Raw genomic sequence first — 19,184 nt, forward strand, 5'->3', positions numbered from 1 at the left:
ATAAAATTCTCAACTTTTTACTATTCAAATAAATTATAAAACTATTAATTAATAATATGGAATAAATTTAATTATTTATATATTAATCAGTATGTACTTACATGTAACGGCCTTTTATTTTCAGTGAAAATTTGGAAAATATGTGGCAGTCGAAGCCACGTCGACAATGGCTTTCAAGTTACAACCAATGTAAAATTGTTTGATGTATTGCAATAGTTGCCGGATGTGTTCGAATGATCACCAATGATCGATCGATCAGTATCATCCAATCGATAGGGTGCGATATGGATTGGGCGTGGTGCAAGTGGTGTAGTAGACATTTTTGAACTGAGCAGCTCAATGCACTCTCATGACATCTGTAATCAACATTCTGCTAATAGTGATAACAGAAAATAAAAAAATAATAATAAATAAAGTTATATAATTTTGTTTTTATGGTTAACAGTTTTTTTTTTTTAAATTAATTTATTAATATAATTTTAAATCACAGCGTAATTAGTTATCAATCAATCGATAATTATTATTGAGCCAATAAATTATTAAATATTAAATTACTATTGCGAAAAATACTATGTAGTAATTTTCTTTTTTATTATTTCCATGACGACATGACAACATGTAGCTATGTATTATTTTTGTTTACACCTGAGTCTATATTGATCAAATAAATATTCATTTACATTTGTATCAATGAGTCAATATTATTTCACCATATTTTACCATAATAAATTTAATTAGTATTTAGAAAAATAAAAATACAATTTATTGTTAATTTAATAAGCTGAAAAATAGAGATTGATAATGGATACAGATGAGGATAAAAACATGGAAAATACAAACAGAAAAATGAGTATAGAAAAAGATATAAATTTGAGTTCAAGTAGTAAAACAATAAATGATACAGATGATAAATCTTTTGTGTCTGCAAAAAATTCAATGCTTGAAATGTCATCATCAATGACCATGGATAATCGAATACTTTGGATCAAAAATAAAGTTATGAAATTTCTCTGCTTGGATAACAGTTATAACCAACTTTTCGATGAACTTATTAATGTAGGTATTTTATGAACTATTAATAATTCAATTTTATAAATTAATTAAATTTTATTTTTATAGGAAAATGATAGATACTATGAAGATAAATTACTTGATTTTTTAAATCTTGAATTATACGATGAAATTGATTTAGAAAAAAAAGTTGTATTTTTCTATAGAACTTTTAGAGATGAAATAATACAAGAAGAAGTATCAGTCTGGGAAGAATGTAAGCTTTTTTTAATAAACAAAAAAAATATATTTAAATGAATAATTAATAATTTTTTTGAAATATTTATTTAGCAAATATTTTAAATCTATCATCAGCTGGATTTGGTGGAAAAAATCGTCCTCAAAGATTAACTAAAAGTGCACCAGGTAAAAAAAATATATTAATTTTTTAAAAACTACTATTTTAATTAAAAAAAAGAAATTATAATTAGTTTGTACTTTATTTAATTAAGGAAAAGTTGAAAAAACTGATAAAAAAAAGGATAAAAAATTAACTAAAAAATCTAAAAAAGGAAAAAAAATTGAAAATTTAGATTTAAATAGTGTTGATACTGGTGTTATTAATACTGGTGTTTCAATGACCCATGTACCATCAGGAACAGAGGAAGATGTTGATGATGAAAGTGAAAGATTAGATGAAGACAAGGAAAGTTTAATTGATGTTAAAAATCTTCAAGAAGCTAAACAACAAGCACTAAGTGTTGGATCACGTATGTTACATTTAATTACTGCTAAAACAAATTGAAAATAATTTAATTTAAAAACAATTTATCCTGCAGTTATTTTGTTAAATATTTAAAAATAATTTTAAACTAAAAGTAAATAAAAATTGCTGAATAATATTAAGAATAAATTTTTCAAATGGAAAATTTTTTTTTAATAATTATTTATTTGTATTTCAAGTTGAAGCAAAACCATTTGTTCCTCCACCTGGTGAAGAAGACAAATACATTTTAACAAAGGTAAAACGAATTTTAAAAAATACAAAATACAATATTGATTAATAATTTATTACAGAAAGTTGTTGACAAGATTATTCAAAAGCCAATAATCCATATGTTTTGCGGTGAAATAAATCCAAACAATGAAGAGTTAAAAAATCATAATTTATTTTATTTTTTGCGAACAAGTGAGGATGGAATTCCTTCATTTGATTCATGGGAATTATGCGATGAAAGAATGACTGATTATCTAATTGTTGGATCCATAAATGGTTCAATACTTTCATCTCTAAAAAACATACTTATTAATGTAATTTTTTCATATGAAAAGTAATTTACCATTTAATCTTACATTTAATTTCAATATTATTTTCGTTTTCAACAGGTCTTCCAGCCTTTTATTGAGAAACAATATCGAGGTGTTGCTGCAGCCCAGAGACAGATTGAAGAAATTCATGCTCGTTCAAAGTCTGACAGTATTGGAAAAGCACAAGCAACTTTATCATCTGTCGTTGAATCTCAAGTAAGACCAAAAAAACAATAAACAAATCCAATCAAATATTAATATTCAAACAATGCTATCAAAAACTTATTGTTTATTATTAAATTAAATTTTTCAGGTTTCTGAATTCGCAAGACCATCGAGTTATCGTCGAGTATCTGTTTCACTTGATAAATTTAAAGTGAACAATCAAACACGTTCATCATTTGATGGTAAAAAAATACAAGATCATGAAAAAGATCCCAATAATAAAGCTGAATCAACACCCATGAAAAGTAAAACCAATCAATTTGATAATAATTCAGATAAACCAATGGAAAGTAGTAAAAAAGAAATGTTAGATAAATTAAAAGAGCTAATAAAAGTTGTTGAATGGACACTTGATCATGTTGAAGGTGATTTACTATTAAATGTTCCACAATTAACTGATCTTCCTTCAATTGAAGATACAAATTTTAATCCATCAAATATTGATAAATCATTGATTGAAGAATTAGAAAATATTGTTATGTCATGGAGTAAACATATACAAAAAATGCTTGATAGTTATTTAAATAAAATACCACAAGGTAAAGGACCAATTGCTGAATTTGATTATTGGCATGATCGTGAAACTGGTCTATCAATACTTGTTGAACAATTAAAAAAACCATCAGCACAAAAAATTATTAAATTATTAAATGTCATTGAGTCACCAATAATATCAGGTTTCAGTTGGTCTGAAATTGAATTATGGAAAAATTATACACATGCAAGAGATAACAAAAAATTTCTTGATACAATATTTCGATATTTTAAGCTGATAACAGATAGCAATGATTTTCGTAAAATTGGTAATTCAATACCGTCATTGATGGAAGCAATTAGAATGATTTGGGTATTGTCAAAGTATTATAATTCTGAAGAAACAATGGTGACATTGATGGAGCGTATATCATGGCAGCTTTGTCAAAATATTATGAAAAATTTAGAAATAAAATATTTATTTGATAAACCACTTGATGATGTATCAAAGCAAACAAAAGATGGATATTTTATGATGAAAAATTGGAAGACATGTTATTTAAAAACACGTGAAAGTATTGAAGTATCTGGTAAAGGTATCAGATGGGAATTTGATCAGCCAAGATTATTTAAAGAAACAGAATATATTGCTAAAGTATGTGATGATTTAAATAAAATATCAAGTGTACTTCAAGATTTTTATAATATATTTGGAGCAGAATTAAAATCAGTTATAAATGATCCATCACAAATTGATATTATTATTAAAAAAGTTGATGAAACAATAATGCCAATTAAAAATTCAGATTTTAATGTTTATACGGAATTTAATAAAGAAAATTGGGATGCAACAATTGAATATTTTTATTTTGAAGTTAAAAATTTAGAAAAAGAAGCTAAATTTTTTATTGATGAGTGTTTTATGGTATTGATTAGTGCAGAAGAAGCACTTGAGGTACTTTTAAAATTTAAAAATATTAAAACAAGACAGGCAATACAAGAACAGCTGTTATTAAAATTTGATGTTATAATGCAACAATTTAGCAAAGAAATTAATCAAGTTGAAGGAATTTTTAATCGAGGTATTGTTTAAAAATAATTTAGGAATTTTGTTTGTTTGTTGGATGATTTGTTTGTTTGTTTTTTTTTTAAGGTAAAAAAAATCCTCCACTGTTGAGATATCATCCACCAATTGCTGGATCTGTTTATTGGGAGCGACAACTTTTTCACCGACTAAGACGACCAGTATTAATATTTCAAAATGTCAAAGATCTTGAAGACAGTTATCTAAAAACTTTGACATTTAAACAGTATCAAAATGTCGTTAAAAAAATGAGATTTTATGAAGAAGAAAAATATAATTTATGGCTTGAAAAATCACAATCTTTTGTCGTTGAAATAATGAAGAAAAATATTCTAAAAGTCATACCAATTGACGAGGATAAATGTAAATATTCACATCAAAATTAAATTATAATTTTTTTATAAAATTATATTATATTTATCATTACTATCATGTAGATTTTGAGGATAAACAAATGCAAGCAATAATATCAAAAGCAAATGCACAAGAAAAAAAATTAAAAAATAAAAAATTATCAGAAGGTTCAATTTTAACAAATCAAAAAAGTTTTAATGTATCATCATCAATGACTGTTAGATCAGATAGAAAATCATTACAAAAAATAAACCAGCTATTAAAAGATTCAGTATATGAAAATTTAAATGACAAACAAAACACAAAAATAACATGGATGGAAATAATGGATAATAAAATAATGGCTGAGCATCAGTTGAAATTTTATGTTAATTTCGATTCAGATGTATTTGATGTAATTCATGAGGCTGAGTTATTCGAACAAATGGGTTTCGAATTACCAGATGTTATAACAGAAATTGGAATACAAAAAAATAGACTAAGGAGTGATATTGATGTTACGGAAACAATGATAAATGAGTACAATAGAATAATGAGTAATCTTGAATCAGCTGATGTGAGAATAATTTTTTTCAATTATTATATATGTTAAGTAAATTTGATTAATTGTTTTTTATTTAAAATTACAGATGAAATTATTAAAATGTGTTATTCAAAATATTGAAAAACATATTCAACCAGGTGTCATGAGATTAAATTGGTATGCTTTGACAATTACAGATTATGCATCAGAATGTCAAAAATTATTAAAAAGTTTCTCATCAATTGCCGAGCAAATAAATCAAATGAAAAAAGACATGGATCTTCGTATTGACAATGAAATAAGTTGTTTTAATTTATTTACAACTACCCAAGATCAAAATGATCCAGATTATCAATTAAATGAATGTCAAACATATTTTTTGGATATTGAAAGTAAAAGAAATGAGCTTGTTGGTATTATGCTTAATGTTTATCAATCAATAAGTCCAATGTTGATTAAACTGGAGAGTCTTGTTGAGGGTACATCAACTGGAAAAAGTCAAGGAATGCAATATTTTTATAAACAATATGAGTATAAAATATTTACATCACTTATTACGTAAGTTTCTTTAATTATATAAAATTTATTTCGAAAAAATTCTCAATTGATTCTCTTGATGAAAAATTGTATTTTAAATATTTCGAATTGTCGTTAGATGTATGATACGAAATTTGGAAGAAATAAATAATCTTTTATCAGGAAAAAAGCCAATATTTAAGCTTGATGGAATATTACTTGGTGCTGAAATAGTATTACGTCCATCACCAACAAACATTGACATAATTGTCCTTAGAAATATTAAAAATCTTGTAGAAAAAATTAAATTATTTCCACGTTGGATGTTTGGTACTTGTCATCCATGTAAACCAGTTAAACAAAATGATCGTGAAGAATTAATGCTATTTAGTTTTTATGAAGATGTCATGAGTATTGAATTGATAAATGATAAAATAATAAATATACAAGAAACAACACAAAAATTATCAGCAGATTGCTGGAAATATTTACAAAGATGGGAAAAATATGTTAATCTTTGGAGACTAGATAAACCACAAATATGTCAAAAATTTTCATCAAAAAATCCAACATTATTTCAATATGAAGAAAAATTTTCTTTCTACGGAGCAATTATTGATGAAATTGATGAAATGAATTCACATTATGATTTAAATTGCATCAGGTAATTTAATTTAAACAAGAACAAAATAAAAATATAATTTTTTCTAATTTTAATTTTAGAATAAATTTGTTACCAGTATTAAATTCAATTAAAAATCATGCACAAGAATGGAAACAAGTACTTGGTAATAATCTTCATAAAAAAACAAAAGAATCAATGTATAATTTAAAATTAAAAATTGATAATTATCGTAAAGAAGTTGAATTTGTAATAAGTGGTTTAGAAAAATTTAAACTTGTTATGAAAGCAATATCAAATATTAAAAAATTAGCAATACAAGCTGAAGTGCAATATAATGAATATCAAGAAATATTTAGAACACTTGATATACATAATATTAATTATCCAATTGATGATAAATTAATGTCATTTAAAATACAACAAGATTGGGAATCATTGTATCTTGGTGCATTGTATCGTTCAACAACCCTAGAAAGTACATTTGATCAATTTTGTCAAATGACGAAAGAACAAATATTAGATTATTGTGCTGAGTGTTTAAGATTTTCTGATTATTTTTATAAACATGGTCCTGGAAGTTATAGCAATGATCTTGACAGTGGAATTAAATTAATGGAAGTAAGCTGAGCAGAGAAAAATAAATCGAAATTACACTAGTAAATAAAAATTAATAAAAAAATTTAAATAATTTATAGGAATTTGGTGAACAAATTAAAATGCTGGAAATAAAAAGATTAGATTTAACAAGTTCAGAGCTTCTATTTGATCTTTCACCAACAGATTTTTCAATTTTTATTAAAGTTAAAAATGATTTTGATGGAATGACATTGATTTATGATATTTTTAAAAGACAAAAAGCTGCACGTGATGAATGGTCAAAAACATTGTGGGTTGATTTAAATCCTCAACAATTAATTGATGGAATTGAACAATTTATTAGAGAATTTAAAAAACTACCAAAATATATTAGACAATTGAGTGTTGGTCAGGCACTTGATGCTACAATGAGAGCATTTAAAAATTCAGTTCCATTATTTGTTGAACTTAAAAATGATGCAATGAGGGAGAGACACTGGAGTGAATTGATGAATAAAACTGGAATGTATTTCGATATGGATCCAGAAAGGTGCGCGAGTGATAAATAATTAAATTATCTATATCAATAACTAAATTTAATTATAAATATTTTTTAGCAACATTTAAACACTATATTTTATTATTTTAAGTGCCGAGGAAAAAAATTTGTGAAATTTTTTTTTTTGAGGATTTTTAGCATCATAATTTATTGGTACTTTAAATTCTCAAGTAATTGTAATTTTTTTTTATATTTTATACTCAATTTATTAAGTATTTTTAGAGACTAATTAGTATAATATATTTTTAAAATTAAAATTAATTAAATTGCAAACGTTTGGGAAAAAAAAAAATAAATAATGGAACGGTGAGAAAATATATAATATTTTAGAAGATATTTTGAAGAAAAAAAAAATTGTAAATGAATTTTAAATTATAGATTTACATTGGAGAATATGTTTCAAATGGATTTGGCAAAATTTCAAGATATTGCTGATGTTATTGTAACAAATGCGGTGAAAGAACAAGCAATTGAAAAAGGTGTTAAAGAAGTTGAAGACATTTGGAAGTCAATGGAATTCATATTGATTCATCATTACAAAGGTAAATAAAAATAAATTATCATGTTGGTTTATCAACAAAAAAAGCTAGCTATCAGAAGCCTTGAAAATAAAACTTCTAACTTTTGCTTTTATTTTATTTTGTCATCAAAAAGGTAGTGAAGATCGTGGATTTATAATTGGACCAATTGATGAGCTGAATCAAGTTCTTGAAGACAATACAATGAATCTTCAAAGCATGGCAGCATCACAATTTGTTGGTCCATTTCTATCAACAGTTAGTAAACTTGAAAAATCAATGCAAATAATTGCTGAAGTTATTGAAGCATGGATGGAACTTCAACGACGTTGGCTATACCTTGAAGGAATATTTGTTGGTGGTGATATAAGATTACAACTACCAGAAGTTGCTAAAAATTTTGATGATATTGATAATTCATTTCGTCAAATAATGATTGATACTTCAAGGCGTGTTAATGTCTATGAATGTTGTATGATTAATGATCGATTAAATGTATTTCAATCATTAATATATGGTCTTGAAAAATGTCAAAAATCATTGACTGAATATCTCAATAGTAAACGTATGATATTTCCAAGATTTAATTTTCTCAGTGATGAAGAATTACTTGGTGTATTAGGAAGTACTGAGCCATATGCAATTCAACAACATGTTGGAAAAATGTTTGATAATTTAGAAAAATTTAAATTCGAAAAATCACAAATTAATAATGTCATTGTTGCAACTGCATTGATATCATGTGAAATGGAAATAATGGACTTTCAAAATAATATTATTGCTAATGGTAAAATTGAAGAATGGATGGTACTTGCACTAGCTGAAATGAAACATTCAAATAGATTTTTAACTAAAAAAGCAGTCTACAATTATGGAAAGGTAATATTTTATAGAAAAAAAAAATATAATATAATTATTGTTTTTTAAACTCAAGATAAGAAGACCAAGAACTGAATGGATATTGGATTTTCAAGGAATGATGATTTTAGTTGCAAATCAAATTTGGTGGACAGCTGAAGTCGAGGAAGTTTTTCAAAAAATAAAAATTGGAAAAAAAAGAGCAATGAAAGATGTAAGATGCTTTTAAATTTTTTTAAAAAAATAATAAATTTATATATTTGTTTTTTTGCATTTTAGTATCTTCAACAATTGAACAATCAATTGGACCAAGTGGTGACATTGATGGGCAGTGATAAACTGACAAATAATGATAGAAAAAAATTAGACACAGTATTGACAATCGACGTACATACTCGTGATATTATTGAAGGATTTGTGAGAGACAGTATAATGGATGCAATGGAATTTGACTGGGAAAGTCAATTAAAATTTTACTGGGTACATGATCTTGATAATGTATGGATGAATCAATGTACAGGAAAATTTGAATATGGATATGAATACATGGGATTAAATGGTAGACTAGTTATCACTCCATTGACTGATAGAATTTATCTAACAATAACTCAAGCACTCTCTATGCATCTTGGTGGTGCTCCAGCAGGTAACTTAATCATTTTACAAATTAAAATTTATTCCTTGCATTGTTTATTAATATGTATAATTAATAAAGGTCCTGCTGGAACTGGAAAAACAGAAACAACAAAAGATTTAGCAAAAGCACTTGGTTTATTATGTGTTGTAACAAATTGTGGTGAAGGAATGGATTATGTTGCTATTGGTAAAACACTTGGTGGTCTTGCACAATGTGGTGCATGGGGTTGTTTTGATGAATTTAATCGTATTGATGTATCTGTTTTATCAGTAATATCAACACAATTACAAACAATACGTTCAGCTTTGATAAATAAATCAACACGTTTTCTTGTAATTTTTAAATTTATCATTATATTTTATTTTTAAAATAAATAAATGATAATTAATTTTTAAATTTTAGTTTGAAGGACAAGAAATTATAATTGATTCAAAAGTTGGAATATTTATAACAATGAATCCAGGCTATGCAGGAAGAACAGAACTTCCAGAATCAGTTAAAGCATTATTTCGTCCAGTTGTTTGTATTGTACCAGATAATGAATTAATTTGTCAAATTAAATTATTTAGTGCTGGTTTTTTAACAGCTAAAATACTTGCTAAAAAAATGACTGTACTTTATACACTTGCTAAAGAACAATTAAGTAAACAAACACATTATGATTTTGGTCTTAGAGCATTAAAATCAGTATTAAATATGGCTGGACAATTAAAAAGAACATCAGTTAATTTACCAGAAAATGTTGTATTGATGCGTGCATTAAGAGATATGAATTTGCCTAAATTTATATTTGATGATGTACCATTATTCATTGGTTTAATTAAAGATTTATTTCCTGGACTTGATTGTCCAAGAGTTGGCTATCCAGATTTTAATAAAGCTGTTGAAAAAATTTTAAATGATGACGGTTACATTGTCATTCCGGATCAAGTAAATCAATTTTTATATTTTCTTAAATTGTTATCAATTATTTTGGTGTTTTTTTTTTGTGTTATTTAGGTTGACAAAGTTATACAATTGTATGAGGTAATGATGACAAGACATTCAACAATGATTGTGGGTCCAACTGGTGGCGGTAAAACAGTTATCATTGAAACTCTATGCAAGGCACAAACATATCTTGATAAACCAACAAAATTAACTATTTTAAATCCAAAAGTAATATATATTATTTTATATTTTATAAAACGGTTGATTGTATTTTATTTAAATTTTGTTAACAGGCATGTAGTGTCGTTGAACTTTATGGAATTTTAGATCCTTTAACTCGTGATTGGACTGATGGATTATTAAGTAATATATTTAGAGAATTAAATAAACCCCTGGAATCATCAAAAGATGAAAAAAGATATATTTTATTTGACGGTGATGTTGATGCATTATGGATTGAAAATATGAACTCAGTTATGGATGATAATAAAATATTAACACTTGCAAATCAAGAAAGAATTAAATTACAAAATTATTGTAGTTTATTATTTGAAGTTGGTGATTTACAGTATGCATCACCAGCAACTGTATCAAGAGCTGGTATGGTTTATGTAGATCCAAAAAATTTAAGCTGGCAGCCATTTATGAATAAATGGATAAATAAAAGAACAGAAAATCAACAAATTTTATTAAAACAATTATCTGATAAATACATTGATGGTGGATTAAAATTGATAATTGATGGTATGCTTGGTCTTCAACAAGTGACACCATTAAAGATGATTATACATCAAACTTCATTAAATATGGTTAATCAATTGTGCAACATGATTGATGCACTTTATCCATGTAAAAATAATGAACAAGATGATGATAATATTGTACCACGTAGTGAACGTCAAGTTTCAAATGACAGTGATCAATCAAATGTCGAAATAACAGATGAAAATGAACTTTTAGAAGCTATTTATATTCAAGCTTGTTATTGTTCATTGGGTGCTGCATTGACTGTTGAATCACGATCACAATTTGATGAATTTATGAAAAAAACATCTGGTCTAATGTTGGTTGAAGATACACCACAAAAATTAGCAACAATCAGTAAGAAAAATATAAATAATTATCAATTTTAAAATGATCTATTAATAAAAATTTTATTTCTCATTTTTTTTAAAGGATATTTACCAATTACTAAAAAATCATTATTTGAATATATGTTGGATATTGAAAAAAAAATTTGGATACCTTGGGAATCACTGGTGCCAAATTATATACATGATAGAAATAAAAATTTTAGTGATATACTTGTTCCAACAATTGACACAATGAGAACAACTTGGTTTATAAAATTAATGAATAATTTAAAAATTCCAGTATTATTAGTTGGCGAAACTGGTACATCAAAAACAGCAATAATACAAAGCTTCCTAAGATCACTTAATTATGATAAATATAATAAATTAATAATTAATTTTTCATCAAGAACAACATCAATGGATGTTCAAAGAAATATTGAATCAATATTAGAAAAAAGAACAAAAGATATATATGGTCCATCACCAGGTAAAAAATTAATAATATTTATTGATGATATGAATATGCCACTTGTTGATACATATGGTACCCAACAACCAATAGCATTATTAAAATTATTGCTTGAACATGGTGGTATGTATGATCGTGGTAAAGATTTAAATTGGAAACAAATAAAAGATATATGTTATTTAGCATCAATGGGAAAAGCTGGTGGTGGAAGAAACAATGTTGATCCACGTTTTGTATCAATGTTTTCAGTTTACAATGTAACATTTCCAACAGATTTAACACTGAATTATATTTATCATAGTATTCTTAAAGGACACTTGGAAATATTTACAAATGAAATACAAGAAATAAGTGGTTGCTTGATACAAATGACACTTGAATTGTATGAATTATTGACGATTGAATTACCACCAACACCATCGAAATTTCATTATATATTTAACATGAGAGATTTATCAAGAATAACAGCTGGTTTATTACAAAGTACACCAGATTACTACATAAATATTCAACAATTTATTAGACTATGGAGAAATGAAATAAATCGTGTTATTTGTGATCGACTTATTAATGATGATGATCAAAATATTATTCATTCTTGGATTGAAGAAAAAATTAAATTACAATGGTCCAATGAATATCCTGATGTTGTTGATTATACATTAAGAAATCCATTGTTATTTGGTGATTTTAAAAATGCATGTAATGACAATGAGCCAAGATTTTATGAGGATGTGCTGGATTATGAAGCTGTTTTTAATCTTTTCATGGAAATACTTGATGAATATAATGAAAAAAATATAAAAATGAATATGGTATTATTTAATGATGCATTAGAACATTTAGTTAGAATTCATAGAGCATTGAGAATGCATCGTGGACATGTTCTAGTTGTTGGTATTGGTGGTAGTGGTAAACAATCAGTTATTAAATTATCAGCATTTGCTGCTGATTGTGAAATATTTGAAATATCACTTGGACGTGGTTATAATGAAAATAGTTTTAAAGAAGATATGAAAAAATTGTATTATCTTGTTGGTGTTGATGATAAAAAAATTGTTTTTTTATTTACTGGTGCTCATGTTGTTGATGAGGGGTTTTTGGAAATTGTCAATAATATGCTGATGACTGGAATGGCACCAGCTCTATTTACAGATGATGAAAAAGAAACAATTATTGGAGCTTGTAGAAATAAAGCTAAAATTGCTGGTTATGGAATTACCAAGTATATATTAATATTTATTTATAATTTTTTTTTTTTTGTGGAATTGTTTTTGTGATTTAATTTCGTTTAATTTTATTTTTTTTCTATAGAGAAAATGTATGGTCTTATTTTACTGATACGAGTGTATCAAATTTACGAATTGCATTGTCAATGAGTCCATCTGGTGATACATTGAGATCGAGATGTAGAAATTATCCTGGACTTGTTAATAGTACGACTATTGATTGGATGTTTCCTTGGCCACATCAAGCGCTTCATGCTGTTGCAAATGTTGTACTTCGTGATGTAAGTAAATCAAAAATTTATTTAAATAATTTACAATAAATGATAAAATTTATTTTTCATAATGTTTAATGTTTTTTTTTTATTTGAAAAAAATATAATCATAGAATCCTCATGTACCAGAAGAACATCGTGAAAATATTGTTGATCATATTGTCAATGTGCATATATCAGTTGGTGATTATACAAAAAATTTTCAAACAAAATTACGTAGAAAAAATTATGTAACACCAAAACATTATCTTGATTTTATAAATACATATTTAAATTTATTAATTGAAAAAAAAAATTATATTAAATCACAATGTGAAAGATTATCAGGTGGTTTAAAAAAAATAGCTGAAGCATCAGAAACACTTGTTGAATTAAATAGTATCCTCGCTGTGCAACGTGTTAAAGTTGTTGAACAATCTAAAAATTGTGATAAATTATTATTGACAATTGGTGAAAGTACAGAAATAGCTAAACATAAACAAAATATATCAATTGAAAAACGTGAAGAAATTGAAATACGTAATGAAATAATTAAAACTGAATCATCAGAAGCAAAAAAAGTACTTGCTGAAGCACAACCAGTTCTTGATTCAGCAAGATTAGCATTAAATGATTTAGAAAAAGGTGATATTACAGAAATTCGTTCATTTGCAACACCACCAGAACCAGTACAAATTGTTTGTGAATGTATTGCAATTATTCGTGGTGTTAAAGAAATATCATGGAAATCAGCAAAAGGTATAATGGCTGATCCAAATTTTTTAAAAACATTACAAGATATGGATTGTAATGAAATAACATTTAAACAACAACAAGCAGTACGTGCACATTTAAAAAAATCCGATAAAATGCAACAAATGACAACAATAAGTAAAGCTGGTTATGGTCTTTATAAATTTGTATTAGCTGTATTAGAATATTGTTATGTTTATCGTCAAGTTAAGCCTAAAATTGAAAAAGTACAGGCACTTGAATTTGAAGCTGAAAAAGCAAAAAAAGCACTTGATAAAGAAGAAAAATCATTGAAAAAAATTGAAAAACAAATTAATGAATTAAATGGTAAATATCAAATAGCATTTAGCGAAAGACAAAAGTTACAAGCTGAAACAGCATTATTACAAAAAAGATTATTGGCTGCTGATAGATTAATAAAAGGTTTATCATCAGAAAATATTAGATGGAAAAAAGAGCTTGAAAATTTAAAAGATAGTTATGATTTAATCATTGGTAATTGTTTATTATCTGCTAGTTTTTTATCATATTGTGGACCATTTTCATATGAATTTAGAAATAATATGGTTTATGATAATTGGCAACAAAGTATATTAAATAAAAATATACCAATAGCACAACCATTTAAAATTGAAAATGAATTATCAAATGATGTTGAAATAAGTGAATGGAATTCTCAAGGTTTACCATATGATGAATTGTCAATTCAAAATGCAATATTAACAGTTAGAGCATCAAGATTTTCACTTTGTATTGATCCACAACAACAAGCCATTAAATGGTTAAAAAAAAAAGAGCATAAAAATTTAAAAATTTTATCATTTAATGATCATGATTTTGTAAAACAAATTGAAATTTCAATTAAATATGGTTTTCCAGTTATTTTTCAAGATGTTGATTATATTGATCCAATAATTGATAATGTTTTGATGAAAAATATTCAAAGTTTGTATTTAAATAACATTAATTTATTTATTTATGTTTAAAAATGTATATTTATATTATTATATTTTTTATTAGCTGCAAGTGGAAGATCCTATGTGATGCTTGGTGATAAAGAAGTTGATTATGATCCAAAATTTAAATTATATTTAACAACAAAATTATCAAATCCATCATTTAATCCAGCTGTTTATGCAAAATCAACTGTTATTAATTACATGGTTACAACAAGTGTAAGTATATTTGTTTTCAATTTCTCTGCATTTTTAAGGTAATTGATTGATCAATTTTAATTTTCAAAACAGGGCTTGGAGGATCAGCTGTTATCCGTAGTAGTAAAAATTGAACGACCAGATGTTGAAGAAAAAAGAGAAGCTTTGATTATCGAAACAAGTGAAAATAAAAGTTTATTATATCAACTTGAAGAGAGTTTGCTACATGAAATAGCAACAAATAAAGGAAATATGTTAGATAATATTGATCTAATTGAAACTTTAGAAAATACAAAAATAAGTGCTGAAGAAGTTACTGAAAAAATACGTTTAGCTGGTAATACAGCACGTGATATAAATTATTTACGTAATGCATATCGTCCAGTTGCTAAAAGAGGAGCAATATTATTTTTTGTTTTATCTGATATGTCAATGGTTAATTCAATGTATCAATATTCATTGGGTAGTTATCTTGAAGTATTTGCATTTTCATTACGTCGATCAATACCAGATATTATATTAGATAAAAGATTAAAAAATATTATAAGCACACTTACTAAGAGTGTTTATGATTACGGCTGTACTGGAATATTTGAAAAACATAAATTATTATTTTCATTTCAAATATGTACAAGAATACAACAAAGTATTGATAATATTTCACAAAATGAATTGGATTTTTTTATCAAAGGTAATGTTTCACTTGATAAAACAACAAAAATTAATCCAACAAATTGGCTATCAACATCTGGATGGCAAGATGTTGTCAAACTTTCAGCTGATTTTTCTGATTATTTTTCTGAAATTTGTGATGATTTAAATAATCATATTGATGACTGGCAAAAAGTGAGTATTATTATTTTATAAATTCAACAATTAACCAGTTAAATTGTTGATTAAAATTGAAAAAACATTGATGATTTTTAGTGGTACGACTTGGACAGCCCAGAGTCTGAAGATTTACCATGTAATTATTCAAAAAAACTTGGACCATTTCAAAAACTCATGCTGCTTAGATGCTTCAGAGTTGATCGTGTTTATTGTGGTGTTGTTAAATACATAAGTGAAATAATGGGTGATGAATTTATCACACCACCAAACATAAGTTTCGACATGATTTATGAACAAAGTACACCAACAATGCCTGTTGTTTTTATTCTAAGTCCAGGCTCTGATCCAACATCTGAATTAATGAAGCTTGCTGATAGATACAACATTGAAAATGAAAAACTTAAATATCTTTCACTTGGCCAAGGACAAGAAAAGCATGCAATTGAATTACTTGAAAATGCTGCTTTAACAGGACAATGGTTGATGCTACAAAATTGCCACTTGTTATTATCATTTACAAAAGAATTAGAAAAAAGACTTGAAATAATTGGACAACCACATTTAGATTTTCGTTTATGGCTAACAACAGATCCAACACAAAATTTTCCAATTGGTATACTTCAACAATCATTAAAAGTTGTTACTGAACCACCAAATGGATTGAAGCTTAACATTAAAAATACATACTTCAAAATGAGACCATTTACATTGGACAATTGTACTCATAATATATTTAAAGATCTTGTTTATGTCTTGTCATTTTTTCATGCTGTTGTACAGGTAAATAATTAATTTAAAAAATATATTTAAACAAATAATTAAACCATTAAATTAAATCAACAGGAACGAAGAAAATATGATAAAATTGGTTGGAATATAAATTATGATTTTAATGAATCTGATTTTAATGTTTGTGTGTTGATACTTGACACGTATTTAACAAAATCATTGTCAACAAATGAATCAAGACTACCATGGAACAGTTTGAAATATTTAATTGGTGAAGTTATGTATGGTGGAAGAATAATCGACAGTTATGATAGAAGAATTGCTAAAATATACATGGATGAATATTTTGGTGATTTTTTATTTGATAAATTTCAACCGTTTCATTTTTATCAAGACAGCTATGTTGACTATGTTATTCCACCGGTTGGTAATCGTGATGATTATATTAAATTTATTGATGAATTACCATTGGAAAATTCACCTGAAGTATTTGGCTTACATCCAAATGCTGAAATTGGATATTTTACACAAGCAGCTAAAGAAATGTGGAGTAGTTTAATTGAACTACAGCCTCAGACTGGTTTGTTTAACACATCTTGAAAAATGTTAAAATTAATTTATTAATAACATTTTCAAATTACAGCTGTTGGCTCAACTGGAACAAGTCGTGAAGATTTTATTGATAATCTTGGAAAAGATATACTTACAAAAATTCCAGTTGAGTATGATTTGATCAAGGTCAAAAGAACATTTGGATTAAATTTATCACCAAGAGCAATTGTTCTTTTTCAAGAACTCGAGAGGTTTAATAAATTAATTAAAATCATGAAAATTAATTTAACACAGCTTAGAAAGGTATTTTAAAATTATTTATAAAAGTTTTTAGAAGAATTTAATGATTTGATTAATTTTTAGGCAATTGCTGGAGAAATTGGTATGGATTCAGTGCTTGAAAGTATTTCGAATTCTTTATTCAATGGAAGTTTACCACAGGTATGGGCTAAACTAGCACCAGCAACTCGTAAAAATTTAGGTGGTTGGATGGATCATTTTCAACGACGTATTGTTCAATATTCCAATTGGGTTAGTTGATAAATTTTACAAACAAAAATATTTTAAAGATCTTATTTGAATAATAATTTTTAATTTGGTTTATCACAAAAGGCTGGTGGAAATGAACCAGTTGTTATGTGGCTATCAGGATTACATATTCCACAAACATATTTAGCAGCACTAGTACAAATGGCATGTAGGAAAAATAATTGGCCACTTGATAAATCATTGATCTATACATCAGTATCAAATTTTTCAGAACCAAGTGAAGTTGAAGAACGACCTGAACAGGTTAATTTTATTTTATTAAAAAAAAATTACATAGGGTAAATAAAAATAAATGTTTATATTTTTTAAAAAATAGGGATGTTTTGTACAAGGACTTTATTTGGAAGGAGCCAGATGGGATCTTACTGATCGCTGTCTTAAAAAATCATTACCTAAAATTTTAATTGAACCATTACCAGTTTTAACAGTTATTCCAATTGAATCACATCGTTTAAAGCTTCAAAATACAATTAAAACACCTGTTTATACAACTTCAAATCGAAGAAATGCTATGGGAGATGGTCTTGTTTTTGAGGCTGATCTTGGAACAACTGAACATATATCATTATGGGTTTTACAAGGTGTTTGTTTAATAATGAATACTGATTAATATATTAGATGTAATTTTTAGCTATATAATGTACTATGTATAATATTTTTAAATATTGTATTTCAATTTTTGTACAAGGCAAAATAATTCATTGTTTCTTTTTCCATAAATAAGTAATTATTATTAAATTATTTATGTTTCAATTATTAATAAATAAACAGTTGTAATTACTCTGTATTTTTAAAATATTTAGTATTTTTTACAAATTTTTTTTGTAGCAGGCTAATTGCGTAACAACCAAAAGTAATTTTTTTTTTAAATTTTTAAATGAACATTTTTAAATTTTAAAAATTAACAAAATGTCGTCGATGTCGTCAAGGGAAGTCAATAATTATCCTGGTGTAAAGTAGTTTTTTTTTTGTTGGCCATTTGCCCGGAAATCATCGTTGATTTTTCGGCGTGACTTGAGATCGTTTGAAGCTCTTACATTTGAAAGTGAAGTTAGCGTCAACAATGACTATATCGATTAGGTGAGTCATATGATCGATCATTGATGATCCAAGCATATTCGAAACCGCCATTGCAATTTCATTCTATCACGTAATGTGTAAGTATCAACTAGTCATTGGTAAATTTATCTAGTCAAAAGTGAGAAGCCATTGTCGACGTGGCTTTGATTGCCACATATTTTCCGCTGAAAATAAACCCTCATTATTTGTAAGTATTATTTATTCAAATATATAAATTAAATAATCAAATTTATTGCATATTAATTGTACATATAAAAAAGTTGAAAATTGTGGTTCAAATATTTCTAAATTTAATCATGCACGTGTTGATAATTTTTTTTTTTTGTTGAAATGT

At 26.1% G+C, this 19,184-nt stretch overlaps 1 protein-coding gene across 1 annotated transcript; it reads left to right on the top strand.

The window, feature by feature from the left end:
- Positions 1-801: 801 nt before the first annotated feature.
- On the top strand, positions 802-18,446 carry LOC122847816 (dynein axonemal heavy chain 10). The gene is made up of 37 exons (XM_044145671.1): positions 802-1,056; positions 1,120-1,267; positions 1,342-1,416; positions 1,584-1,760; positions 1,954-2,012; positions 2,068-2,301; positions 2,377-2,514; positions 2,612-3,110; positions 3,201-3,593; positions 3,693-4,079; positions 4,151-4,444; positions 4,519-4,537; positions 4,628-4,971; positions 5,156-5,516; positions 5,614-6,131; positions 6,215-6,262; positions 6,524-6,717; positions 6,795-7,225; positions 7,613-7,776; positions 7,889-8,631; positions 8,687-8,824; positions 8,890-9,256; positions 9,326-9,579; positions 9,650-10,177; positions 10,247-10,405; positions 10,471-11,278; positions 11,354-12,947; positions 13,037-13,232; positions 13,337-14,900; positions 14,976-15,130; positions 15,203-15,955; positions 16,037-16,720; positions 16,784-17,249; positions 17,313-17,524; positions 17,585-17,752; positions 17,834-18,013; positions 18,087-18,446. Exons 1-37 carry the CDS (start codon positions 802-804, stop codon positions 18,378-18,380), a joined length of 14,001 nt encoding a protein of 4,666 aa, XP_044001606.1. The 3' UTR covers positions 18,381-18,446.
- The last annotated feature ends 738 nt before the right edge of the window (positions 18,447-19,184 follow it).

Source organism: Aphidius gifuensis, linkage group LG1, assembly GCF_014905175.1.
Source record: "Aphidius gifuensis isolate YNYX2018 linkage group LG1, ASM1490517v1, whole genome shotgun sequence".
NCBI lineage: Eukaryota > Metazoa > Arthropoda > Insecta > Hymenoptera > Braconidae > Aphidius > Aphidius gifuensis.